The 26,995-nt window shown below is 44.0% G+C and overlaps 1 protein-coding gene across 5 annotated transcripts in view; it reads right to left on the bottom strand.

Annotated features, from left to right (window-relative positions):
* The window catches only part of CENPE (centromere protein E), a 2,471,681-nt gene that overhangs the window by 1,934,015 nt on the left and 510,671 nt on the right, over positions 1–26,995 (bottom strand). For all 5 annotated transcript variants that reach the window (XM_069630970.1, XM_069630968.1, XM_069630972.1 and 2 more), the window contains exon 15: positions 11,510–11,663. In XM_069630970.1, coding sequence (XP_069487071.1) covers positions 11,510–11,663 — 154 coding nt within the window. The remainder of the gene's footprint in view (positions 1–11,509; positions 11,664–26,995) is intronic.

Raw genomic sequence — 26,995 nt, 5'->3', positions numbered from 1 at the left:
CATTACATATAAAAGGATATCCAAGAAATGTGGACTCTCAAGAGCAAGCAAAGTATAACATTACATTAGAGGAAATGGGAATGTTGTTCCTTTTTACATCGTAAAGTGAAGGAAAACGAGTACATTAGCATTTTAATAATTCTTTCTGCCTTCTCTCAGTTTGCATCCCATTTATGCATATCTTCAGATTACTGTAATTATTGAGTTATTTCTCTATTGCTTTGCAAAATCTCGTTAGAGCATAAGTAAGCAGTTTATGATTTCCTTGCATCATACGAGCCCATAAGAATGGTAAGCAATCAGTAAAATTGGGATTGACAAAGTCCATAAAACAAACAGTTCTAAGATCTTTAAAATGCGGACAGTATAAAATCAAGTGTTTTAGCGTTTCCACCTGTTCATTACATGCGGGAAATGTACAACTCTTGTTCGTTTTGTACATCGTACTACTGGCCCAGGACGTAATTCTGTCTTTCGTGTAAAATAGATTAAATTTAAACCGAAGAAAGACATTGCGTGTATGATTGCACGGAAATATCGTGATGTAGTCGTGTCTGGGTAAACGCTTTTTTGTGAACAGATGATATTCTGTAAACAATTTATAAGATCCAATCTGATCAATAGTGCTAGACCAGTCCATTTCAAATAACTTATTTTTTGGCATAAGCAGGTCGGTTATGGACATCCTCCACTGTTATGTTAGCATCATTCAGTATAGTATGCATCCTTGTCAAATATCGGACCATGTCGGTCGTTGGCCTTGTGTCGATTGATTGGTTCATATCAATATATAGTGAGTTTGGTTTAGGATACATGATCTTTGCATAATCCGTCAGAAGTCGCCATCTCCAACGAGTAGATAAGGCTATGATACCTAACTCATGCCTTAGCACTACATTGGGTAGTGGCAGTGGGAGAGACATAACTCGCTTCAGTGCTGACCCTTGTAATTGGTCCAGTGTCGCTCCCATTTCGCACAGACAAATTTCTAATGAATAAAGCATAACAGTTTCAATTTTCAATGTGAGGAATTCAATAAGTGGAGTTAGTGAAAACTTGCAGTATTTAGAGTATATTATTTTTAACTGTGAGGTAAGTGGATGGATCTTAGTGTTAAGTAGTCCAGTCCACTTTTTAATGGAATTTTTTTCTGCTAGGTAATACCCTAAGTAAATGGTGTCCATATTCAAGGGTATGATGGATTTCATGATGTACCATTGAGCTTTCCCAGTTCTTTTCAGGATACCAAAATTAATTACAGCGGTTTTTGTTGGATTCGGAGATAAATTGTGCTTAGTGGCGAAATCTTCGAATAGGCGTAACTTAGTTTGTAAACCCCCGGGAGTAGGATCGAAGGGAATAATGTCATCTGCAAAGGCAAGCCAATTTAATTTCAAGAGCCCCGTCCTTACAGAGAACAAACTCTCCTCATCCCATCTTTTGTCCAAGTCAGCTAGATATAAATTAAAGAACGTGGCCGCCAGATTACAGCCTTGTTTTAGGCCTACTTCCGTGGCGATTGGATTAGTAGTACGGCCCTCTGATGTAAGTTTAACTTTGTAGGATGTGTTAGAATATAGAGCTCTAAACCAGTAAATTAGCACTAACGGTGTTCCCCAATTCTTTAGTTTGATCCATAATAAGTTCCTAATTACCGTATCAAAAGTGGAAGACATATCAATGAGTAATGTAGACCGGATTTGCAAATTTTTGCTTTGCAACAGCAATGGTAAGAGCCATTATCATCGTGTTCAAGGAGGTCCCCATCCCTTTCCTAAAGCCCGTTTGGCATTTAGAATATAGTTGGTGTGATTCAATACATTTTTCCAAGTCATGGAGGAGAAGTCTTGCAAACAATTTTGCTTCCGTGTCAATTAAGGCTATCGGCCGATAATTCTGGGGCAAAGAAGGATCCCCTTTTTTAAAGATCGGAATAATGTTGGCCGAAAGCCATGAGCTTGGGATACTTCCTGAATTGTGAATAGCCTGGAACCTGCATTGTAGAATTGTTGCCCATAGGTCTGGATCTGCTTTGTACAAACAGGGGGGAAAACCATCCGGGCCAGCTGAATTGGAGTAGTTGAGTTTGGAAATGGCCCATTTTACATCATCTATGGACCAAGTTATTTGTTGGAGATCTTGGTATCTCGGCATAGTGATGTCCGTATTTCTAAACTGGTCTGGCATTCGAAATTTCTGAGAGATGTAGGAGTGCCATATGGGCTCCGAGATGACATTGGTTTGTGAGAGGGAAATTAGATTCTGTTGGTTCGCCAAATCGTGGCTATATCATGGTTGGTTATGGCCCTGATAAGATTGCAATTAGTTTAATTGTATCTTTGTATTTTTATGTGTTTTAAATTTTGTTTATATGTCGCCATGATACGGCTCAGCTGTTGCTGATATCTTTCACATGATATATATTTGTTTTTGCATAAGGCTCTCAGGGCTTTGTTTTTTTCTCGTTTCTGGCTTTTGCAAAGTGGATCAAACATATGCCGATATGTGATAGGCATTCCCCTAATTTTACTAAAATGAAGTAGAGCCATCTGAATTATTTCAGCGTAGATTGAATCTAAGCTGCTAATAGAGGATTTCCTTGAGATGGGGTAATTCGCAATCGCCAGTGTTATATATTCGACAAATTGCCTGCAAAGGGTACAGCTCCATCTCATGGACAAATTAGGGCGATCGATTTCACATAATGGAATTGAATGATCAGGTGCACAAATGGAAACATTAATTTTTAGTTTCCCCAAAATTTGAGCATGATCGCCATAGGGCATAGAAATAATCCTTAGCGGGACCGCTGTTGAGAGTAATTTATGGGTTATAAATAGAAAGTCAATGGTGGAGGATTTAGTATCTCTAGACCATGTAGTCCAGGTAGATGTCTGCTCGGGGATAATAAGCTCGAGATCCCAGTCTCTCAAAAAACGCCTCCATTTATTGCCTCTGCACTTTGATAGGGTGCTACCAGTAGAGCTTCCACGCTCAGTGGTCGTCCTGCAGTCACAATTAAAATCACCTCCAATATTAATTTCCGTGTTCATGTATTCGTTGGTGATATATTCCAAGCAGTTCTCCACCTGGTCTAAAATCGCGTCAATAGATACATTCACTGGGTTCCAATAAATAGAAATTACAATTAAATGATGATGCTGATTAAAGTTAGTCTGTAGGAGTAATGCACACAGATTATTTGTTTGCCACACCATGTTGGAGGTGAACCCTAAAGCATTGTCCACTGCAATCAGAATGCCTCCGGAAGGGCGGCCAGCTGAGGATTGAATGGCCGGGATACAGTGTGTGGTGTAATCAGGCAATGTAAATACATTTGTTTTCATAGTTTCTTGGATCATTACGATAGATGGTCGCTGATGTTCATCTATCATCATATGCCATTTCAAAAGGTTCTGGTAACCACATGAGTTCCAAGATCGAACCGTTAAAAACGTTGTGGTATCTTTAACATTGCACCAAAAAGTGGTGCATTTAAAATCAATGGGAAAATCCCATAAGAAATATTCCGGTGGAATATTTTGCGCGGTATCCACTGCCACCAGCCAGAAACTCGACGAGGGGGGACTGGACAGTGCCCCCTTGGAAAGCAGACCCAGGGGCAATCGAATTACCCCTACCAGTACGTCCACAATATGATGGTTTGTACTGGTTCTGTTCACAATTTGAGACTAGTAAAGCCAATGGTGACTTTACATGCCCTGGGAGACAGTAGTCAGTCCCAGGGTATGGAGTCTATGTTTGGGGGTCACTACGACACCCCAGTGTTACTGCACTGAGAGTGCTGTGTAACACACATACCAAAAACACATGAAGCCCTATGGAGTAAAAGACCCCATAGCCCCTAAAACACATTCACAGTCAAAGGACATTCTCAAATCATGCCTAAGAGTGGGAGAAAAAGAGTCTCACTCTTAGCAGGAGAAAAAAATAAACCCCAAAAATCCAGCAAAGCTGCTGGGGGACTCACTAGGTTTGGGAAATTAGCCTTAACAGAGAATTCTCCCTAACACCTCTTGAGAGTGAAGCAGCCTTTCTCAAAGCCAGAAACTGTTCTAATAATAGTTTTGAGCCCAGCAGAAGACCAAACTTGCCTAAGATACAAGTATGCAAGCATTACCAACAGCCAAGAGTTGCACCAAGGCTTTTGGGTGATTGTGTGGCAACATTGGCACAGAGGTTAAGGCAAAGCTGGGGAAGGGAAATCTTGCTGCCAATATAATTCCTTTTGAAGTTGACGTGGTTTAAGACGGACAAGAAAGGCAAAGAGGCTGCCCCTTTTGAAGAGATATCCAGAGGAAGAGTGCCTTGTCTGCTTTACGGTGTTGCCGTGTCTTAGAAGTTAATCTTGTTTAAACCAAAGTCTTCTCCAAATCTGTCTTTCAAATACTAAGTACTGAAGCTGTGATGGTATAGTTGGATTGTCAGTAGATCAAGCGAAGTAGAAGCCTATGGGGTGAAGGGGAATGTCTTCATAGTAAACAGTGGCATAAGTGAAGTTTTTCAAGCAGAAGCTATTGAACTGAGAAATCATCCTGACAAATATACCTACTGTGCCTTCTAACCTGATTAGAAAAGTGACCATTGTTAACCAAGATGTTTATTCCATTAACATTCTGGAAGTTCTATTTCTTTTTGAACTGTGTCAAGTCTTTTCGGATAAATGGAAATGGGAAAAGGGCATTGTGGCTGAGAAAAACATTGAAGCTATTTTGAAGAAGTGGAAAGTCTGTTTTATCAGAAGAAGAACTTTTGTTGTTGGAACTGTGGTTCACAAATCTCTACCTTGATATTGACTTTTCAAGAACCGATTTTAAGACTTTACTACCTATGTCGATTTTCCCGACTATTCTTTTCTTGTTGAACATTGAAGAGGAATATACTTCGAGTCCTGGGAAAGGAAGTTCACCCAGGTTGCTTAAAGGTTACCAACACATTATGAATATCATTGTTGATGTTAACTGAATTGCCATATATGTTCTTTTGCATTTGATGTTTAGTGTGAGGGCCAGCATTCCTGTTTGAGAATGTTTCCCCTTAGTTTTGTTAGGTAGGGAAACCCATAGTAGGGCAGGGGAAGGGAGGTATTTTTTATTCTTGTTTTATTTTATAGTCGAACAATTCAACTTTGAAAATATCATAACAAGCATAACATTCCATTACCACTTCTGGTTACAGAAAAGAAAACATTAAATCACTCACAAAGTTCATCTAGAATAACAGAAATCTTTTTTCAAAAGAGACAAGTGGTGGATGTAGGACTCCAAGTTGCCACACTTTTTCTATGTCAGGTCGCTCCCTTTGGGCTACCGCACCAAGGGACCTTTCCCCAACTTGCACCAGGTTATCACAACTCAATAAAATATGTCTAGCAGTCTCAACACTGTCTCCACCACAGACAGCAGAGGCAGCGATCCCTATGTATGTTGCCCCATGCCCCAACTATTTTGTGTGTCTTGAGTGTGTTAAACTTTACCTTTAGGTAATCCCATAAGGAGGAATTTTTCCAAGGAAGTTAAAGATGTAATTCAGGCCATTTTTGCTATGTTTAGGTAGTATGCAATACATGTAGCCGCATGGTACTTTGAAGCAAGATCTATCGTTAGCTGCTCCCTACACTGTGAGGACAATTGCCCCAATACATTTTGTGTGTTTCAGAAAGTGCCAGTCCAATGCTTCGTTTGGTGCAAGAGCAAGCCATCTCCTGGCTGCAAAACATTTTGACCAGGCAGCTGCAGGGCATAAAATTGAGTCAATATTTTAATGGCACATACACTATGCCTAGCATAGAGCCTACCCCAGTATTATGCTTCTTCCAAACCAGGTAAAGACAGCTTAATTGTAGCTTCACATGTATGGGCATCACATCAAGCTCTAAATAGGGCATTTCAACAGATGTACATGAGGCCAGTCTAAGTAATAGCTTGATTATCAAGGCTTCCAGTAGGCTGGTTTTCCTAACCAGCCTCATAGCCCAAATTTCCACCTGTATAAAATAAAAGGCGATCTTAGCCTGGTACAGTTGTAAAATTGCACCTGTAGAACAGCCACCAACGTTCGAGGCAAAGGCACTTATGGTGCCTGCTGTTGTTAGACCTTAATTTGGTGTACTCAAGGTGCTTAGATCCCCTTAGCCCATCTCCCAAGTAGATGCCCAGGTATTAGAAAACCGGGACAACTTCCACTATGGTGCCGGCAAGCGTCCATTTAAGGCTGGTTGCCTTAGCTACCGAATGGGCGAAACACCATGATTTTGGATTTGTCTGTATTTATTAGCAGAGAGTTAGATTTGGCAAAGTTTGCTAATTTATTCAAGGACACCTGCAGGTCCACAGGAGTAGTGTCCAATAGGACCAAGTCACCAGCGTAACCCAGCCAGGACACGGCTCTATCGCTAAATCGTGGTGGGTTAGCAGAATGGCTGGATAATATTCCTCCCAGGTCGGCTAGGTAGATGTTAAATAATATGGGTGCCAATGTGCACCCAATGCTTAAGAGCCTTAGTGGTTATAATCCAGCCAGTTTTGCTGCCAGATTGATCCATATAGACCTTTACTCGGGTCTGATCATGAAGATGAATTATCTTCAGAAGACCTTAAAGGTTACCAACAAATTATGAGTGTCATTGTTGATATTAAATGAATTGCTATATTTTCTTCTGCATTTGATTTTTAGCGTGAGGGCCAGAATTCCTGTGTTAGAATGTTTCCCCTTAGTTTTGTTAGGTAGGGAAACCCACAGTAGATTAGGGAAGTGAGGCCGCCTCACATTGCTGACCCCTCACAAGGTGATAACTATGACTGGGGTGGGTGTGCATTACATTTCCCTAGTAACTCTGCAATTTATCAATTTCCCTAACAATAAATAAACAAAGAGGGTTACAGAGAGCTTCACACTAGCGGCGTGCCAGGGCAAACAACTATCTCCAATATTGTTTGCACTGTCTGTTCAACCACTGGTGGTAATAGTACGGGATTATCATGCAGACAGAGACCTGAGGTTCTTTAATCAAACGTTTCTGATGTCAATATATAGAGATGACCTGGTGGTCTTTAGCAAGCACCCAAATGCAACCTCTCCCCTATAGTGGTTGAGATTGCAGATCAATTGCAATAAGTCCATGTTTTTCCCCTCTGACAGAGGTAGCATTCCCAACTGAACATTGTGGGCAATTTAAATGGTCTCAACATAGTTTGATACCTTAGCATAAAAACTGCCTGCCCCTCCAGAGTTCTGTACTCACTTAGCTACTTCCTGCTCCTCCGTAAACTGCAACATAAAGCCCAAAAATGTACCACATTACCCTTTTCATTTTTGGCCAGGATATCCCTGATTAAGAGGATTCTGCTCCCCAAATGCCTGTATCTATTCACTAACATGCCTATCCAGCACAGTGCTAACATTTTCGGCAAGGTTAAATCCTTAACGAATTGACCAAATTTGGGGTGGGAAATAGCCAGCTCCGAGTTGGGGAAACACTGGTCTTGCCATACCAGCTGGTGGATTGAACGTACCAGATTTTGAAATGTCCGACTGAAATGTATGCATTGATCTACATGCTGCACCATGCTATCAACTGGTTCCAGGCCTCCCCTATACCTCAACATATTCAATTAGAGAAAATGATGGCACCACCAAAAGCCCTGGAGGCAATAACTCTACTAGTGATATCTAGTAGTGCATGTCGCTGGGACTCGTAGCCCAGTAGAGCTGACCAAATGGGCATCGCAGTAACTACATCGCAAGCTTGCTATGTCCCCGCCATACACCCCATCTGTGTTTCTACACAATGTTGAGGAACTTCTGTTCACTGCTGAGAAAGGCACCATGCGTGAACTACATAAAAAGGTTCACTAGATTCGAAGAACACTTTGAGAAATGGCTGATCGGGTGTCTAGTCAAATGGTCGACAGACAAATGGTCGACAGGACAAATGGTCAAATTTTTTTTTTTAGTTATATATATATTTTTTAGGTTTTTGTCTAGGGAAAAGGGTTTTTTATAGCAAAAAAGGGGGCTGGGCACCCCCCCCCCCCCCAAAAAAAGTGAAAAAAATAAATGTCCATCATTGACCTGTTGTCCTTTTGGTGTCGACCATTTGTCCTGTCAACCATTTAGATTCGACCATTTGACCCACAACCGGCCGATCGTACCACTGGAAAGATTCAAAGAGCAGACACCAGTCCCTAGCTGAATCAAGAGGGAAATGAAGGCCAAGTAGCCAAACCTACCCGAGATACCAAAGGGAAGCCCCCTCATTACCCATCGACTACTTGATTGGCCTAACGAACGGTCGCTGGACAAATTATCCATTATCAACTCACCCAGGGGAGACAATGCTGTGAGGAGAAGATGGGAATTGGCCAGGGTACACCAATAGGTGAAAAACACTGGGAATAAATGCGTTGGCAAACAAGATACATATACTTTAATTATAAGCAAGAGCGCTGCAATATAGATTCTACACCAAGCATGCTACGCAGCCCTAAAGGTCTGAACTTTTGACATTGGACAATGGCCGAATATGCCTGCTGGGCTTTCCTACCCACTCCCCAAGAATATTGGCTAGTTTCACATAGCATTGTTATCGTCTCGTAAATGTATTGTACTGAGATGGGGTGCCTACGCTCAAACAAGGGGTGAATCAACTGATCAGGGCTGGAGATTATGAAGAGACTTACAGCGAGCTGGCCCACCCAACCTCTACACCTAGGGACATATGATTGTAGCTACATTACTCGCAGAGAGGGCAAAGCAAATTGATGGATCACAGGCACGATAATGGCCGCTAACATACTATGTGGGCAATGTTAAAAGTCGACTATGCTGGCTTTTGTTCGTACTTTCGTTGATGCCACCTGATGCTCTATGTGTTAAATGATGGAATGTTAACTTTTTTTGCGTAGATCATTTTCCCAAAAGGCACATGCAGGGGCATTAAGTTCCCTAAAGAATAACCTTATGATTACGGCTGTTAAAAAGAAATTCTTTAAAAAAAGATTTAAAAAAAAATATCTCTCACTGTCCATTTATTTTGGGTTCATATCTCACAGTGTAGCCACATGTAGGCACTAATGGGGGGGCTATCCTTTTTAGGAATGTATTTTATCGTAAAGGATGTATTGTCCGACACTGTATATTATGTGTAAATACTTATTTGACACAAGTTTTCTAGATGTAGAACAAATAAATTGTATATCTTTCAGTATGTCACTGTGGTAATTTTCTATGAGTAAGTGTGTAGACTAATTTTACCTTTGCGTCTGCCTGCTACCCCATCCGGGAGTTAAGCCAAGTGCCGCTGTCCACGTTACGTTACTTACCTTTGAAAGGTTTAGCTTCGCTTTGTTTCGTTTGATAGCCCCATTAAGTTTCAGTGATCATAGATCCTTTGCAGGTCTGGGCAAACACTCTCTAAATATCTAATTTAGTAGTAATGTGGTGCTGAATAGGCGCTTTAGCTAATATTCATCCCTGCACTGTTGCAGAACAGTAGTCATTTCATGCCATGTGGTCCCGAGGATAAGTTCCAGAAGTAATGCTGGAGACATGTTCGACCTTCCACTGGTGGTCTTCGTCTGCTTGGGCCATGCTCTTCACCCTGGAACTGTTGTCGGGGCAGTTTTATTGCCACTTCTCGCCGTTTAGCAGCAGGGTCTCCCTCCTTGGTAAGTGAAGTGACCGTTTCTAGAGGATGTCGGATATTATGATTTTGTGCCTTTGGGGCAGTCGTTGGCTTGAGGTTCAACACCAAGGGTAACCCTTTTCACTCTGTAAAACATTGTACCACATCATTACTTGAATGTCTGTTCCATGAAGGCAAAACAAAGAAAACCCAAAGCCGTATCTCTGGGTTTTGGGTTGGTGGGTTACGGAACAGCATTTATCCATGGCGATTACTGAATACATACTCCAAAGTTCGCTTTACGCCATACTTCTCGGAGCTTCTGAGAAGAGGGGGCCTAAACCAGAGCCTTAGCGCAGCAACACAGGTTTCCACCTTTAGAAATGTGCTTGCACAAGGTGAATCCATGACCTTGACTCTGACCCACACACTCCTTTACCTCAGCAGTCCCTTTATCAGAAGAGAGGACTGGCGGAAGTTACATTTATTTGGGGGATGGAGGCAGGGCATATGGAGGCAAGGGGACTTTGGACTAGGAGTACAGAAGTCACAATGGTGACTAAGACCAAGTTTTCCTTACTCGTATATCCCGTCCCCTTTCCTCCATACTTATGGGTACATATTGAGCAATATTCACCTCTCGAGGTGCAAAAAACCTAAACTGAGGCAAAACATGTTATGGAGGACCACTTGCCCAAGCAAATGGGGTTGGGGGGATGATCAGGTAGCCAATGCCTATTGGGGGGTGATTGAGGAATGGGACGGGCATGGACATAGCAGCTCTCCAATAACGGAACATTTATTTTGTTACCATGCAACAATCCAAGATATAGTGTGGCCATCCCATCATAGATGGACAGCCAGCCTTGATATAGGACATTACATAACCAAAGATGTGGATTTGAACGTCGGGGGAACTTCTACTCCAACAAACTGGATCGCATTGGTACAGTGGCTTCCTTGGTGGGATCTGACCACAGCCGGTGAAAGGGGATGCGCATAGATGGGTGTGGCTGCAGACAAAAAGGAGGCAAAGGTTCAAGGAAGCCAGTGGTTCATTTAGCAGGACTTTAAAAACCTAGGAGACTACCTCGTGGAAAAAACGGTGGCCCTAAAATGCCAGCATGTAAAACAGACAATGCCAACACCATGTAGCAAACACTACTAGAGTGACAATAAAGAGAAGTAAAAGGGAACACCAATCTCTGGTAGCCGTAGGCACTACCACAGCTGCCCAAAAAAACAAAAGAGAAAGCCGTTTAAATGGAACCACAGTTACCAAAGAAATGCAGTCCAGGAAAATTAAACGACTGTGGGCCTCAACAGGAGAGGGTAAAAATCAGAAAACAATTCAAATCTTTCTAAACATCTCAAAAACCAAATATGAATGCAAATAAAACAATTCTAGGCAAAAGTGGTACAGTGAAGCAGCAAATGCAACTTCGTAACAAAACACAGCAGGAAGTAGCAGAACATGCTAAAGAAAATTTAAAAAAAGCAACATGGTCCTAAACAATTTAACTATAGGGTATCCCAATTGGAAATCTTTTTTAAATGAAAATCGTACCAAGATTCAATGTGTGTCAAAAGGCATAAAAGAAATCGCAGGGTGCAAGCTAAACAAGGTTGTTCTAGCCAGCTTGTGACCGACTAGAAAGTTTGAGAGCTATTCCAGTTTGGGTAACAATTAGGAAACTGTTGCGTTCAGGTTAAATAAATCCCAAGAACTTGTTACTTACAGGTTGGTACATAAAGTGTATTACTAGGAAGTGGTCTATTCTACAGCTTTAGAAATGGTGCTGCTCACTCACATGTTCAAACGAGTGATGGTACTACAGGGCACATACTAACATATTAACCTACCTTTGATGTTTCATTCCTTGACAAGAGTAATTTAAAACAGCCTGACAAGAAAACAGCTTCTCCTGCTGCAACAGCTGGATCGCTGGGTTCCATTCTGTGTCCAATATCCCCTCATCAACTGTTCTGCTCAGCTCATCAAATTCAGAGACATCGGCTGCAAGAAAAGAAAATCTAGTCAACAGGTTCCTTTGCCATTTGATATGATATGGCATTTATAACACACCTATACATATAGTGTGTCAAGGTGCGACGAGGGGAAACAGCGGGAAGACAGACAGCGATCCTACTAGGCCAGGTGAAATTGAGATAGCGCAAGTGCACGGGAGGGGGTAGAGGGGAGGGGCCGTGCAGTACATGGGATACCAGAAAAATAAATAAAGACAATAAATAATAAAAGTGCAGCCAGCTGGAGGCAAGTGCAGAGGGTAAGTGCACACATCAGAAGTCAGGTGCTAGTAGGGGCTGTAGGTATACAGAAACAGGTCTCCAAATGCAAAGGTTGGCAAGGAGGCAGTGCGGTGTGCAACTGGGAGGGAGGGGACCTGGGCCCGAGATCAGAGGGTATCCAGGTAACCAGTGCAGTATCAGATTCAGCCAGGAGATCAGCAGGGGAGCGGAGGAGAGAAAGCAGAAGCAAAGGTGAAGGTCTTGAGGTGCTTCCGGAACCGGAGATGGTTCTCCTCAAATTTCAGGGAGGCAGTCCAGAGGGAGTCCCCAGCAACAGGAGAGTGACTTGGGTTACCAAGGGAACCCATGGCAGACGTCCTAAAATGCCTCCCTCACATCCTGCCTAACCAGACTTTCATGCGCCTTGAGGAGGGCTTCTGTTCAGAAGCCCGCGAAAAGACGGCGAACGAAGGGACCAAACCTGGTTTGGAGCGCAGAGTAAAACACGAGAAAGACTAACAAAAAGAAATGGCGAATAAACCCATCCGGAGCCGAAATAAAAAATATTTGGTCAAGCGGGTTTATGTTCGAGGGATATAAAATAGCCTAAAATAATACCATGGTTCTATAAGATAACTGCAGTATAAAAATAGGGTAGTTACCACTGCCACCAGCCAAGTCTTGATGAAAAGGGAGCGAAACAGTGCTCCAAGAGAAACAGACAAAAAGGGATAAGAATTAACCCTTTCCAATACTCCATGTAAAATGGGTTGTACTGGGTCTGTGATTTAAAGAGACTACATAAAGTTAATGGCAACTTTAAATGTTTCTGGGCGACAGTAGTCAGTCCCAGAAGAATGGAGTCAGTGGTAAGTCTAAAAGACAACCCTGTGTCACTGCACTGAAGGTGCTGTGTAACACACACAAATGATGCTCATGGAGTAGGTGAGGCTCCAGAGCCCAAGATCACACAAATGGTAAAAACACACACAGCAAAACACATGTAAGAGTGGGAAAAAAGGCTCACACTCTTACCAGGTGAAAACAAGAAACCCTAGAAATCCAGCAAAGCTGCTGAGGGACTCATTAGGTAAGGGAAATCAACCATTTATGAGAATTCTCCCTAACAAGAAGGAAGATATTTAGGAAGAGAGAGTTGAAGGTATTGAGGCCCCAGAAGGCCTTTTGGACAATGCAGGGGGTTTTGAACTTAATCGTCGCCGCCACTGGGAGCCAGTGCAGAGATTTCAGTCCTGGAGAGATACGATCCCTGGGCTTGAGGCCAAGAACAAGTGTCGCAGTCCTGTTTTGGATGAGTTGCAGAGGGCGGAGAGTAGAGGCAGGCAGATTTAGAAAGAGGCTGTTGCAGTAGTCCAGCCTAGAGAGAACCGGAGCTCTGGAGACAGTGAGCTTCTGGGGGAAGGAGGGGAAAGAAAGAATACCTCTGAGGAGGTGCAGCTGGTAGTGTGACTTCTTAGAGACGTCGGAGATATGAGGAGAGAATGACAGGGTGCAGTCGAAGATGACACCGAGGTTTTTAGCCTCAGAAGTGGGAGCAGGAAGCGGACCAAGAGAGGCCGGCCAGAGAGTGACAGGAAAGGAGGGAGCGGGTGTGCCGATGAGGAGAATCTCGGTTTTATTGGCATTAAGGCAGAGATGATTGGAGGCACACTACTCCTGGATGGAGGCCAGACAGTCAGCGATGAGAGCAGGAGAAGAGGTGGCCCAAGGGAGCCTGAAAATGAGTTGAGTATCATCCGCATAGCACTGAATGGTGGGGCAGAGAGCGGCAATGCAGTGGTCAAGAAGTGCCAGGTATTGGTTGAACAACCATGGAGAGAGGTTAGACCCCAGGGAACACCGGCTATTGATGGTAGTTGAAAATAATACAACTAACTGGGCATCTAATTTCAGAGCCTGGCAAATGCCAAATACTTGTACACAAGCCAAAATATTTTGCTTTCCCAATGCTCGTTTTTAACACGACTTTATCGAAGGACACGCATAGTGCTCATAAATCAAGTGACTGAAGGCAGACCTGGTTAAGAAATTTTTATTACACCAATAACTGGTTTACAGCTCAAATGAACTATTATTCTTCAGCATGGGTCTGGCATGGATTCACATGCTCATGAATATTCCCCATCGCCAGGCCGGTAATCCTCAGTAAAAAAAACATTTCACTTTCACTTACAAACTGTATTTCTCCTCTAAACCAATCACTGTCCTCTGGGTCATTCTGCCCACAACCAATAACTCTCCATAAGCACTTCCTCTGGCAGCCATCTTCAGATTTGGTAAGCACGTAAAGTGGCAGTATGACCAAAAACAGACAGAAAGGGGTCGGAAGGAGGGTTAGCATGTGAATCCATGCCAGACCCATGCTGGAGAACAATAGTTACAGGTAAGTAACTTGTTCCTTCTCTAGCATGGGGTCTGGTATGGATTCACATGCTCATGAATAACGAATACACAGCAGTACAACATTACACAACCACGGGAGGTGGCCAGGCTCAACAGAAGCAATCAACTATTACCTCTGGAAGAGACTCATCTCAAGCAAACAGGTTGTTTAGAACTGCTTGGCCGACTCTGGACTCCTCCCTGGAATCCCTGTCGACACAGTGTGTGTGGACCTATACCTACCAGCCCTTCAGATGTCCAGGCTGAGGAAACACCAGACAGGAATAACATTGTTGCAGCGATCGCTCTGGTGGAGTGGGCTCTCGGACGGCCAGGCAGCGGACAGTTCGCCAACTGGTGACAGTGTGTGATGCAGCCGGAGAGCCACCTTGATATGGGAGCCTTGGACAAGGCCTTCCTATGGTTCACAGGACCAATGTTGACGAACAGCTGAGAAGTCTTCCAAAAATCATTTGTGCGAGTCACGTAGAACTTCAGATCACGAGCAATGTCCAGCGAGTGCAAGGCACTCTCAGCCAGTTACGAAGTCTTAGGGAAAAACACAGGTAACACCAAAGGCTTGTTGGGGTGTCATTCCGACCAAACCTTGTGCACCCGCAGCACCAACCTTGACTCGTGAAAAGCCAAATATGGCTGTTTGCAGGAAAGGGCCTGGATCTCACCCCCTCTCCTAGCAGAGGTGATGGCCACAATGAAAGCAGTTTTCCACGAGAGGGGCCTGATGCAGAAGCTTGAAGGGGACCCTCCCCCCATGAGCCTTGTCAGCACCACGTTGAGTTCCCATGCCAGCGCAGGAGTATTCCCCGACGGGAAAGATTGAAATAGTCGATCGAGGAACTCCTTGACGAGTCGGTCAGACCAAAGTGAAAATCTTCCTGGAGACCTGGTTTAGTGGGAGATAGCCGCCAGATGTACTTTGATAGAGGCGTGCACCAGTCTAGCTTTGGCCAAAGATAGTGACCGCAGCACTTCAAAGTCGACGACGCCCTGGCCTTGGCAAGGACCTCCCTACAGTTCGCTGGCAACTCATCCTCCAAACTCTAGGGCTGCAGGAGCCAAGTCCTCAGGTACAGCAATCCTGGGTCGTGATGCAGGATTGCGCCTCCTCTGGTGAGAGGATCCAGAACTACTGGCCGCTTGACAGCAGGCGACGCTGACAGGTTGAGAAGGTCCAGATACTAAATCTTCCTCAGCGTTGTGGAGGCTACCTTTACAGGGTCAGCCTCTTGTGCCTTCATGAGAGCAGCCGCCACCAGCTCCATCATCGACAAAGACCTCTCTTGAGGCGACTGGGCCTTCTTGGGCAGTTCAGCCATCTTGTCCTCCGTCCCTGGCTTCCCGGGCCTCTCCCGCAGCTTAGTTGGGTTGGGAGACTTCCTCTTGGAAGAGGAGCTCTATCGTTGGCTGGCAATCGAGGTGGATGGTGATGTTGAACGCGTCCTACCCAACGCAGAACCCGCTTGTGTGGCAACCCAGGTGGAACTGGACTTGCAGTGTTTGGCCTGGTCTTGGTCCCCCACGGGTGAGGTACCCTCAAAGGACTTAGAAGCTTGCTCCTCGGACCGACCGGTCCTGGGTGAGGCATGACCCTGCTCGGAGCACGGGGAAGAGGCATGCAGTAAAAATCTGAAGATGGCTGCCAGAGGAGGGGCTTAGGGCGAGGGCTGTCAGTGGCTGGGGTAGTGATTGGTTTAGAGGAGAAATGCAGTTTGTAAGTGAAAGTGAAACCGTTTTTTTTATCTTTTACCAATGATTTCCGGCCTGACAACAGGGAATATTCATGAGCATGTGAATCCATGCCAGCCTCCATGCTGGAGAAGCCGGACTATTCAAATCAGCACTTTAAGTGGGCCTCTACCCAAACACTGATGGACACCGGATGACTTCTGAAAGTCCCAGAAGGAACCACAGTTCAACAGGCATTGTGGCCAAGGAAAATGTTACTAGAACAACTTCTGACAGGAGCATGCTGAGAAAGTTTTGTGGGTGCTTCAGATAAAATTGAAGTATCCTTTCTAAAGAAGCATTCAGTAGCCCATGTGTGGAAGCCAAGTGGAAGACCTTCACCTACTTCCATTACTATTCAGTCAGCGTCCATCTGATAAGCAACAGCAGGACACAGAGGACCCCCAGACATGATTTGCAATGATGCACTCAAGACATTGCATGGGCACCTGCACCAGAAACACACCAGACAGGGCATGAAACGATAAAACCCACTATATTGATTTTGGACGACCCACAAAAAAACAATGTAGATGGTGTAAATTGCAGCTGTGCAAAGTGCTCCAGTGCCTACCCACACACAGAATGACTGAGAAAGTTTTTTTTAATTTATTTTATTTATTTTAATTCGTGCTGCTGCACAACATGCTCTGGGCCATTCCAGAATGCATGCCAATTGTATGGAGGAAAGTGGAAGAGACATATAAAACAAACAGACACAGTAAAATGCCTTTTGTCCACTATAGTAGATGGAATTTGTCTTCTATGAGGGCAGGTCTTTTTGGACCTTTAAAAGTAATTTCGAGGCATGTCAGGACAAGTTGTAATCATTTTAAAACACTTAAGACATCACAATTCCTTAATACCTAGGATTTATGTTTAGGGTCTGCAGTGCTGGAAAGTCGACAATTTCGCATTTCTGCACAGACCAAACATACTTGTATAGATTTAGTCGACGGCCGTCCATAATATGGGCCAACTTTTTTTCCCAATTTTACTATACCTATAAGTAATTTTATAGTCACAAAAGACCGAAAAGGAAAAGTTACTCACCAAGTTGACTAGTGTACTACTATTCCAAAGTCCCCATTCCTACATATTTATAAGCATTCCAGTAGGGCAGTACAGGGCTTGAGCCTATGCACAGCAAGACGTGCTTTCCCTTAAAGAATTTGTATGACAACTCCCGTCACTCTGCCCCACACGCTCCATACCCTCAAGCCACTTTAACGAAGGAGAGAACTGAAAGAACTAAACATTTTTAGGCGTATGGAGGGTGAGTGTATGCAAGAAAGTCGACTTTAGGCTAAGAGTACAGTAGTCATTACAGTGAGTAACGTTTCCTTAATCCCAACTCCTTACTCCTGTCCCTATTAGTCCATACTTATGAGACAGCATAGAGTAAACTACAACACTCTGGGTGGAATGAAGCTAAACTGATGAGAAAATGTTGCAGAGTACTGCGTGCCCGAACTAAGTGTTTGCTCTAAAGCTGCTGTCGAAGGAATATGCTGCAGTGTCAACATGGTGGCATGATGCCTCCATAACCTGTGCGACCAGAAATGCCTCTGTCAGACCTGAACAGAAGCCTTCTGGATACTTGGAAGATGGCAAAGATGCATAATCTCTCAACTCCAATTACCTGACATTTGCCGCCACATAACAGCTTCTGTGTTAGACTGTCTCATGCTAAGGGATGAGTTCTGATAAAACGTATCTGCTGCATCCAGAACACAATCATCCTGACCAAACGGGGCTTCAGAGGAAGATGATGAAGCGTCATTTTACCCAAACAGGGTAGCTTCTGCCACAATAATTGAATGCGCTGGAGGTTGTCCCATTAAGCAGTTTCTTTCCAGGAAGAGAGGTAGCCAATGTCCTTCTTAGCTACTAGTGTGACAGACACTGACCAATGCTGGTTTTTGCAACAGCTTAACAGCCACTCCAGCCACATCTAGCTGAAGGTAAATGGCAGATGTAGCTGCCCGACTAACCTCAGCGGACAGGAACTCTTGATCTGTCTGAAGTATCCCTGGCACCCCCAAATATTGAATTAGGCCATGAATTTTGAAATGAAAGGCATTTGCAGACACACATGTCCCCCAAGTCATCCTTTGGAAAAGCAGGTGGCAACAGTGGAAGAGGATACTTCATAGCAGAGGATGCAGCAGCATTGCTGGCAGTGGAGATCCTGGCAATAGAGGTGGTAAAGGAGGCAACACTGGAGGAACTGCTGGCAGAGGCACCAAGGATATGATGGGGTGAAACTCAAGACTGGGGAAGACCCTGATGTACGAGACTGCCCAGAGGACACCCTATTAGCAGTGGGCTGGGGCATAACTGGCAACAGCGCCTCCCCCATAAGGACTCTGAAATATTGAAATGCATGACCAAATTATTACAAGATGTTGTCATACGGCCCAGTGTGTTTTGGGAGGAGAATGTTTAAGAACACGCCTGAACTTTGCCAAAAAGCATAGCCACAACTACAATGGTCTAATGTGTTGGAGAATGCCTCACCCCAGCAGGTAAGGCTTTTCACCTGGAAGAGCTTGGTAGCAAAGGTCCACTTTTTTGGACACCAGCGGGAACAATGCCAGCTTTACCACAGCTTAAGAGCCTCTCGCACCACAAAGGTGAGGATGAATGACAGACAAATCAGCAGATTTCAACGAGTGCACCATTGTCAGAACCCCTTGGTCCACCCGAGGTACTTCAGGCAGCAGAATTTCCAAGAATTTCATTACACCTTTAATTCGTTCATGAAAGGCCTCTGACAATATGGGCACTTCCTCCAGACATCCATGCACGTGCAGGTCATCTCCAAGAGCAAGCCAGGTGGTAAATGTTGCCAGCAGGAGAATCCTTGGGCTGAGGCAGCTGCAGTGACAATGAAGGCAGCACTGAAGGAATCTGTGGTATCAGCGCCAAAGGGTTTGCAATTCAGATGACCGAGGGGTAGTCACTTGAAATCAGCAGACAGACCCAAAGTAGCACTAAGCAAAGACATAACAGGCAAACACACGTCCAGCAAAAGGCCTTAGAAACATTTCCTCATGGGAATTGAACAGGAAGTCTTGAAACCTCTCAAATAAGAGATTTTCTCTCAATGTGTGGTCATGCAATGTACTTTGTGTCTGTCATGAGCAGCCTGTGGTGCCCCAAGTGCAGTGGAGCACCCCAAGTGGCAGAGCAGAGTAGCACTGAACACTGGGGGACCAGGCCTTAGAGGTATCAGGTAATATTTTCGCCAGCAAAAATATCGCCGAACATATGGTCGTCGGGAACGGCCATAGGAGATATTTTTGGTGGGGAAAATATTAGGTGCTGGGGTTGCGTGGTGTCCCCCGCACATAAAAAAATTATGCAGGGTTGTCCCCAGCAGGGTCCATGTCCATGTGTTATTTTCGCCGCAAAAATATGGCGATATTTTTGCGGCGAAAATATCACATGGTGGAAGCACTGAGGGGACAGAGGCAGAAACCTTTCAGAGTTCTCTACTCCCATAGAAACGCTGCTGGCGGGCACGTGAATGGCTGAGTCAGAGCCTGTTGAGCAAGATTGTATGCAGTACCCTTTGGGTGCACTCCAATAACCCTGACCTCCTGGCAATAGGGACCCAACCTTTGGTATAAGTCTGAACTACACAGGCTGGTAGTGTTGCTGAGGAGCCAGCCTCATCTCAAGAGGGGTACAAAATAACCGTTTTCTATTTGGGTAGACACACAAGGTTTTTTCAAAAAATAACACATTTTAATGTCTATCACAATTGCAAAAAAAAAAACTGTAAAACACAGTAGTACATAAAGAACCCTAATGGTTCACACATCAATACATATTTTTACCATTCCATTCATTACAGAGTTTTCCTCTTCTTTGGGAAAACAAATTTGGCACATTTGTTTTCCCAAAGAAGAGGAAAACTGTAATAAGAACGTACAACTAAGGTGTGTCCACATGTTAAGCCCGATGGTATAAACATCACGGAGGGCATCTAGAAGCATATTGAATGGAATGGTAAAAATATGTATTGATGTGTGAACCATTAGGGTTCTTTTTTATGTACTACTGTGTTTTACAGTTTTTTTTTCAATTGTGATAGACATTAAAATGTGTTATTTTTTGAAAAAACCTTGTGTGTCTACCCAAATAGAAAACGGGCATTTTGTATGTGTAGTGGCCAGGTGCTATAGACAAGCCCATAGCCCGATTGGATGGAAGCCGGTGTTGTGGGATTGTGTTTGTGTTGGTAGAGTTTAGTCCTCACCCACCCGGCCCCTAAAAAGAGGACCACATAGCTCAGTTTTTGCTAATGGTAACAGTTATCATACACTTCAAAACACTATTTCTCTAAATCAGATGATACCCATTGGGGATGGCACACATACACTTCCTACACCCTCTGGTGACTTAAATAGCTAGGACACTGAACATTGATTTATCACTGGTACATTTAGAGCAATACTGAGTTTGGTATAAAAGATAGAATAGAGGAATAAAACAAAAGTTAACAAATAATTCACAACCAGGTAAGTACTTTTAAAACCTTCCAATGCAGAGTACATTAACCCTTTCCTGGGGAAAAGGTCAAAGCACAAAGGCAGAGGTAAAGAGGAGTCTCTCAGAGAGCCAGGACAGCCAATGTTAATTGCATAATGTCAAGGGGAGCTGAAGATCTTCTTTTGCAGGTAGATAAAAAGTCTTGCACAATGTTTGTTGAAAATAGAACACTTGAAGGGCCACACGCTGGGAGGCTTGTGAGGGGCAAAGCTTTAGCAACTCTGCAAGGTAACCAAGAAAGGTTACAACTTAGAGCAAGCAAGGCTACATAACAAGAGGTAAGTTCACTTAGACTTAACAGTACCTCTGGTTAGAAGAAATGATTCCAGCAGGCTTCTGTTCCTGTACAGTTCTGCAGATCCTGTTGTTCCTGATCCTCAGTAGTGGGGACAAGAGGGAGGACATCTGGGGACTCCCGCTCTGCAATGGGATGGTCAGCGGCAGCAATGGGCAAACTTCGATTCAGCGGTTCTTCTGTGTTTCAGCTCCTTGCGTCTGACAGCAAATCGCAACACTGCGGTTCTCGGATAGCACTCTGGACTCTCCTCGCATCTGGGGTCCAGCACTCTGTTGAGGTGGCTCAGGCTTGGTCAGTCCTGCTTATCTGCCTGGCGCTCGGGTCAGATTTAAAAGCAATGCACACAATCTGGTGTTCCTCTCCCTGGCACTTCGGTTCCAGAAGCAGCAGCAGTGGAAGTACAGCCAGCTCCGAGAGGATGTCCAGACGGGCTTACTTTGGAGTTGATTGGTCCCACCAACTCAAAGGGAGAAGTCGTCCTTGCAGGGTTTCTCTAGTCGAGGCGAATTCGGAGATTCAGCACAGCAGCAGGGCTTCACCGGGCAAACCAACGGTCCAGGAGTTGCAGCAGGCGTCTCTTGCAAGTTCTTCTTCAGATTACTTCGTCCAGTGGTAGAGACTGCTTCCAAGCCAAAAAGCCTTGCCTTTTATGCAGGTTTCTCCCATTCATTCCAGCCTAGCTGTCAATCACACAGCAGGGTGGCTGTCCTTGCTGGACAGCCAGATGGCCAATCACTTTGGGGTGCATTCCCGTAACTAAGGGGATTAAGCCCAGGGAGTTTCGGGCCCCTCCCTCACTTCCTGCCCCTGCCAGACATACTGGAGCCAGAGGCAGGTTTCACTCATGAATTCCGCCAAAGACAAACCAAACAAAGGGACCAAACCTGGTTTAGCGTGAAGAGTAAATCTCAAGAAGGACCTTTCCAGCACGAAATGGTGAAAAAAGAAGACCAGGGTCATTTTGACAAAGTGGGCGACCATGGGTGCTTTACTGTGGCTGCGAACGCAGCCCGTGGTACACACACACATACAATGGTAGTAAAAAGTAAACCACTGCCGCCATTAATTGTAGAAAGGCTAACATAAAAAATGTTACATGAGAAACTAGATTAAATGGATACTAAGTCCCCAGCAGCACCTATGGTAAAGATGGTGTGTGCTGGGTCTAGAAAGTTACAAAATGTAAGTAGTCAATTTCACTTCACTGCTCTTGGAAACAGTAGTTTCACCAAGAGAAGGTATTTAAATCGTTGGGAAATCTAAGACTTCCCTGTGTCACTGCACTGAAGGTGCTCTGTGACACTATGTAAAGATGATGCCTATGGAGTTTGTTAGACTCCAAAGTCAAAAGAAACACAGAATAAATCATTAAAATTACATGAGATAAAAAGTCCTAAAGTCCAGCAAAAAGAGCTAGGGGTCTCTAAGGTAGAAGGGAATTAACACATTTTTAAGAATTCTCATTAACACTGAAGCTTCTGAAAACTTGAAGGAAAACTTGAAGGCTGGTCAAGCATTGGTATGAACAGAAAGCTAACATGGTTAGCCACTACAGCAGCCATCTGAGGCCAGGTAAGGGCGTGCTGCCCCAACCCTCAGCTTCCTCTGCCCTCGCTCCTCCCGCCTTCCAGCCCCCTCATCTCCACCCGATAGGTTGGCCCACCTGGTCATAAGTGACCCCTCTCTGGGCAGCCCTCTGCCTGGCAGCCCCTGCGGCTAAGGGCCCCAAGACAAAGGGCGGCTCCTACCTGTGTCTGCAGGTGTCCGCAGGGGAAACCAATGAAGCCAGCAGTCAACAGACACCAACAAAAACTTTAAGTGTGGCTTGGGTCGGTTGTAGAGCAATTACTCTACTCCAGAACGCCCCCGCCACTCTACCTTACCTCTCCATAAAGTACACCGCCATAGACTTAGACCATGCACATTTAGAGAGATTTATGACCACTCACCTAAATCTACACATGACGAGACTGTAAATGTTGTTTTGTATTACTTACAAACATAATTCCCAATGTTAGCATGTGCCACGCTTAGATGGAATTCTTAACCTCAGCCTGCATCAGAGATGGAAAATTGAATGTTAGCATGTGCCACACTTAGATGGATTTCTCAACTTTAACCTGCGTCACACAGTCAGAATTCCTAGCTTTGGCCTGCCTCGCATCTAGATAGGATTGTGAATGTTAGCACATGCCACGCCTAGATGGAACTTGAATGATAGCATGTACCACACTTACAATTGAGAACATTATCCGGCCCCACATCTAGATCATTATTGGGAAGGTTAGCGAGTGCCACACTTGGACGGAATATGTAGATTAGCAAGTACTACACTTAGACAGAACTGTGAATGTTAGCATGTTAAATGTCATATAACCCACTAACCAATATAAACAAACTCTCTGCATATGTATCTCTCTCAAAAAACTCACAACCATCGCTTGCGCAACAAGCCGCACGCACTTCACATTGCAACACCACATAAGCCGCACCTACAGCACACGTGGACTGACTCCGATACTCGCACCAAAGCTCAGCACCCAGCGTCTACCGAGTTGAAGCTGCCAACAGTACACCACTCCTCCCACTATCCTACTCCCTCTTCACCTTACTAACCCATCCCACCTCTCGTTTGCAGATCCGCCAGAGCGCCTAGGGACCAATTCTGTTGGTGACACTGCGCCATTATAAGTACGTTTAACATAACATGGTGGCGTTTACTCCAGACCAGCTAGTTCTAGTTATGGTTCCCACAAGACAAAGGGTCTTACTGGACAAATGGATAGGTCCCTTCAAAGTTGTAGTCAAACTTGGAGAGGTCAATTATTTAGTGGACTTGGGCAACAACAAGGAGGTCCCTAGGGTCTTTCACACTAATCGTCTGAAGGTCTATGTCTAACGACCAGAACTGGGAGATTTGCTTCTAGCCTCTGATCAAGAGAAGGAGGAGAGTGACCCTCTCCCCGATCTCCTCAGGGGACACCTTTCAGATGAAACCATAGAAGGATTAAAACGCTCCTCCGATCTAACTCAGCAGCCACAAGAAGAGTGTGAAGCTCAGTTAAATCAGTTTGCTCTGTTTTCTCTGCAAGAGCAAAAGATTAGGTAAAATACCCAATCATACAGCCGCTCTCTGAAATCCCAAACTGGGTTTTGTGTTAGTTGTAATTTTACTATGTACAATTCCTGTGAACCAATCTTGGAAAAAATTCGAAAGTCAAATATGTAATGGTTTGGAATTGGATTGGCACAACGAGCATACACAAATATTTCTCTTAAAAGAACATCCTAGAATACCCAATTTCTACACGTTGCCGAAGATCCATAAAGATGCTATCCAACCACCAGGTAGACCAATTGTCGCAGGGATAGAGAGCATTAACCAACCTTTAGGGATCTACATAGACTTCTTCCTACAGCCACTGATACAAGAGACCAACACCTACACTAGGGATACCACCCACTTCCTGCAAAAGCTCAGCTCATTGACACCTTTGCCTGAAGATCTGATGTTTACTATAGACGTGAAGAGTTTATACACCTCTATACCCCACGACGTGGGGATAGAAGCTGTAGAATGGCTGTTACTGAAAGCACCAGAGATACGTGCCCAGAAGGAATTCATACTGGCATTGTTACAATTTATTGCAGAGAACTCTTATTTTCAATATGGCAACCAGTTTTTTCTACAAACTGCAGGGACTTCAATGGGAGCCACCATGGCACCCTCATATGCCAACAGCTTCATGCATAAATTTGAAACAGACCATGTATTGAATAGACAAGAATGGAATAAGGATATCCGGATTTGGACGAGATACATAGATGATATCTTTGGAATTTGGAAAGGAACCAGAGAGTCTTTTGAAATATTTTTTGTGTATCTAAACAGCATTGACCAGAGGGTACAGTTCACTAGGGAGCTCTCGTATGAAATTATAACATTCCTTGCTGTGCAAGTCAGAAAGCAACTCACCAGCTACAGCACTTCATTTTTTCGGAAAGTCACGGATCGGAATAATCTCCTACACCGCCTCAGCTTCCATCAGCCGAGCCTACTGAAGAACCTACCATACAGTCAATTACTTAGGGTCAAGAAAATAGTGAGTGACCCTGAAGACTACAGAATGCAACAGATGGAAATGAAAGAAAAATGTCTGGCCCGGGGATACAAGCAGAATGAACTCGATCTAGCATCTGACAGAGTTGATGCCTTATCACGAGAGACTATTATCAGGACAGAATCCCAAGAATAAGAGAGAATTAAAGTCACCGGTATTTGTATCCAAGTTTTCTACGCAGAGTAACAAAACCAAGAAAACCATTATGAAACACTGGGAGATTTTCAAGAATGACATCCGAGTTCAAGATTTATTTAGTGAAAAACCTATCTTTGCATACCAACGTAGTAGGAACCTAAGAGATGAACTGGTGCAGATGAAACCTACAGCAAGGGAACCTACGACACAGCGAACTGGGACTTTTCCTTGTTTACAGTGTGTCAACTGTAACTTTGTTATTAAAGGGAACTCCATTAACCATCCAAGGACGGGCCAGAAGATTATGCTAAAGACTTTTGCCACATGTGACAGCAGTAATATCATCTATGGCATTAAATGCCCTTGTGGGAAATTTTATGTGGGACAGTCAACCCGAACAGCCAAGTTGAGGTGGGGTGAACACCAATCCTGTATTCGCTATGCCAACACCAATTCAGCCGTGGCACAACATTGGATGGCCAATGGACATAACGTGTCACAAATAAAATTTGTGATTTTGGAAGTGCTAACCAAGAATAGCCCTCATGAGGATTTATGCCAATTTTTGAATCGCAGAGGGACATATTGGATTGACAAACTTGGCAGTTTGGCACCCAATGGACTAAATGAGGAGATCAATTTTCACTGTTTTCTCTAATTGTTTTCTCTTATTGTATTTTGCATCTTTTGGTTTCAATTGACACCAGTACACATACGACCTGAATGCTGAGGGTCACTCGAAAGGGTTTTAGTTTAATATGTGTATATGAATAAGAGATGTTTCCCATGTTGTGTCCTGCATGCTGCGCATCCTGGAATTTTCTTCCAGGACCTGAGGTGCTGTCTGCCTGAACGACACCACTAGCGGCATTAAGGCACACACTATCAATATAAGATACAGCCATAGGGTTGCTCCCTAGGTTCTATTTATCCAATTTAGGCACGTTTATAACAACACAGCCTCATCTGAGGTGTTCATGAAACAGCCACTACTGCCATCCGGTTGAGCCTTTTTAGTTTTGATCATTCACTCTTAGTATTTTTTCTATGTCCATGGACGACAGACTATCCATTCCTTTTGATTTTTATGTGATGACTTTATTCATTACTAACCCAGGAGGTCCTTATATTAGGTATTTTTTATCATATTCAAGCTCATTGACCTGTTCACAGACACGGATCGTGGCTCGCGCTCTTTATCGTGAAGCCGCGATCACGTGTCTTACACAACCAGGTTGCTCGGCAACGCGCCGATGCAACGAGGACAGTCTGCTTTCCGCAGACGCAGAGACAACTTCTCTGCACCGTTCTCTACATATGGTAAGCAACAATCCACGTTTGCTCTTACTTTAAGCGATTGGCTACATTTTGGTTAGGCCATTTATATAAACTTACTTTACTATTTACAGCAACTGCTCGCCGAACGCGGTGTAGCAGCCTGGCCTCTGAAACATAGATTTCGCCATTACTCACCTACATAAGGTAATGGGCCCAATTCCCTCCATTTTGTTATAGGACGTCTTTACTTACCTTTATACTGATCTGATTGGCTTCTTTTATTTTTCAACCTGCCTACTGATCCTGCTCATTACATTGTCGGGTATGTGTTTACCTTCACATTTTTTCAACTATTTGGATGATGACTGTTCATGTTGATGTTTACATACTTACGTTTTTCTAAATATGGGATTTATTATATATGGATATTAACCATGGGATGATTGGCACAATTGCATTTAAATGTTATGTTTTAGACTTGCCCTGATGAAGGAATTTGTTGTATTCCGAAATGCATTGGCACAATATAAGTCTACGGAAAGAGTGACTTATGGC

Source organism: Ambystoma mexicanum, chromosome 6q, assembly GCF_040938575.1.
Source record: "Ambystoma mexicanum isolate Mex_15411 chromosome 6q, UKY_AmexF1_1, whole genome shotgun sequence".
Lineage (NCBI taxonomy): Eukaryota > Metazoa > Chordata > Amphibia > Caudata > Ambystomatidae > Ambystoma > Ambystoma mexicanum.
Note: the sequence above shows the minus strand (reverse complement) of the source record. Positions and strands in the feature narration are given on the sequence as shown.